The sequence below is a fragment of the Mirounga leonina genome, unplaced genomic scaffold (assembly GCF_011800145.1).
Source record: "Mirounga leonina isolate KUSES-001 unplaced genomic scaffold, KU_Mleo_1.0 Mir_53, whole genome shotgun sequence".
NCBI lineage: Eukaryota > Metazoa > Chordata > Mammalia > Carnivora > Phocidae > Mirounga > Mirounga leonina.
The window spans coordinates 78897569-78898762 of NW_023270807.1; the positions used below are offsets into that span (position 1 = coordinate 78897569).

Genomic DNA, 1194 nt, shown 5'->3' on the forward strand with positions numbered 1-1194 from the left:
GGTCTTTATCATTCATTAAGCAGCCTGCACAAATCATCTTCTTTTCCTCTGCCTCAAACAGCAGCGGCTGCATCCAAGCCTAAGATGGAAAAACACAACTACAGGAAGGCCTTGTAGAGAAAAGCCAACAGGTGAGATCTCTGCTTATCCTGGCTTAGGTGAAGGTAGAACAGGAGAAGTATCTAAGTATAATATTCCAAATACTCTGTTCTTCAAAGCTGAGGCCTGCCGGACAAGAGCTAGCTGAAGGATGCAGGTGAAGGCTCACAAAACTTCCCAACTCGGCAATCAAGCCAAAGTTCCTTCCAGAAAAGCAAATTCATCCACAGCTTCTATTTCATTATCCAAATCTCTCCTCTGGAGGGTTTTCCCCTTTCCTTGTTGAGCACAGCAGTAGGCACCGTTTGCAATGGTCTCCAGGGCTTGTGACAGACTAAAGATGGCTTCCTGTCCCTTGAGGGTCACGTTGAGGTCCGACTCCACGAAGGCCTTCACTTGCGCCAGAGGCAGCCTCCAGCTAAAAGCCCAGGCGCACTCCAATAACAGGACTTGGGGCGCCAGCCCCACTGCCTCCCCCCTGGGCCCCTCCTCCTCTTCCCCCAGACGGCGTCCCACTTCCAGGCCGCTGCCATCTGGCTGGAGCATGCTGCGCAGGGCCACCCTTTATCGGACTTCCTTATTGTCCACTCAGGTTCTTAACAAATGATCACTGGAAGCAGACCGATGGCATGTCAAATAAATCACTCACGCAAAAATTGCAAGTTCACAAAAGCAAGAGACTATAAAGATATTGGTGAGCTTTGAAAAACCCAGATCTGGATTATGTGCTTAAGAATAAAAATAAGCAGAGCATAAAAAATATAATTGGAGAAAATAAATACAACTATGAACCATGCATGGAATGTGTAACTGACTTTAGTTTAAATCCACACCTCTAGGGAAAGAGGCCATTTAAGTTACAGAATAGAAAAAGACATACCCTCAGCCATATTCAGCCAATAAGTATATTTAAGTGACTATGAAAATAAACAGGAGGAAGGGGAAGGAAGAATACATGTGATTTAAATTGTAACAAATCATAATGCATTTAGTTGATATCATAGACTATTGAAAACAAAGTAAATTTTAAGGAAGGATTCACAGCCTTATTGGGAAAAAAATCAGTTAATACTACTTCAAAATTTATTGCTACAT

The 1194-nt window shown here is 43.6% G+C and overlaps 1 protein-coding gene across 1 annotated transcript; it reads right to left on the reverse strand.

Annotated features, from left to right (window-relative positions):
* Positions 1-288: 288 nt before the first annotated feature.
* Positions 289-645, reverse strand: LOC118001358 (DNA polymerase epsilon subunit 4-like). Its single transcript, XM_034991448.1, has one exon. The coding sequence runs from the start codon at positions 643-645 to the stop codon at positions 289-291; it is 357 nt and encodes a 118-aa protein (XP_034847339.1).
* Positions 646-1194: the final 549 nt, after the last annotated feature.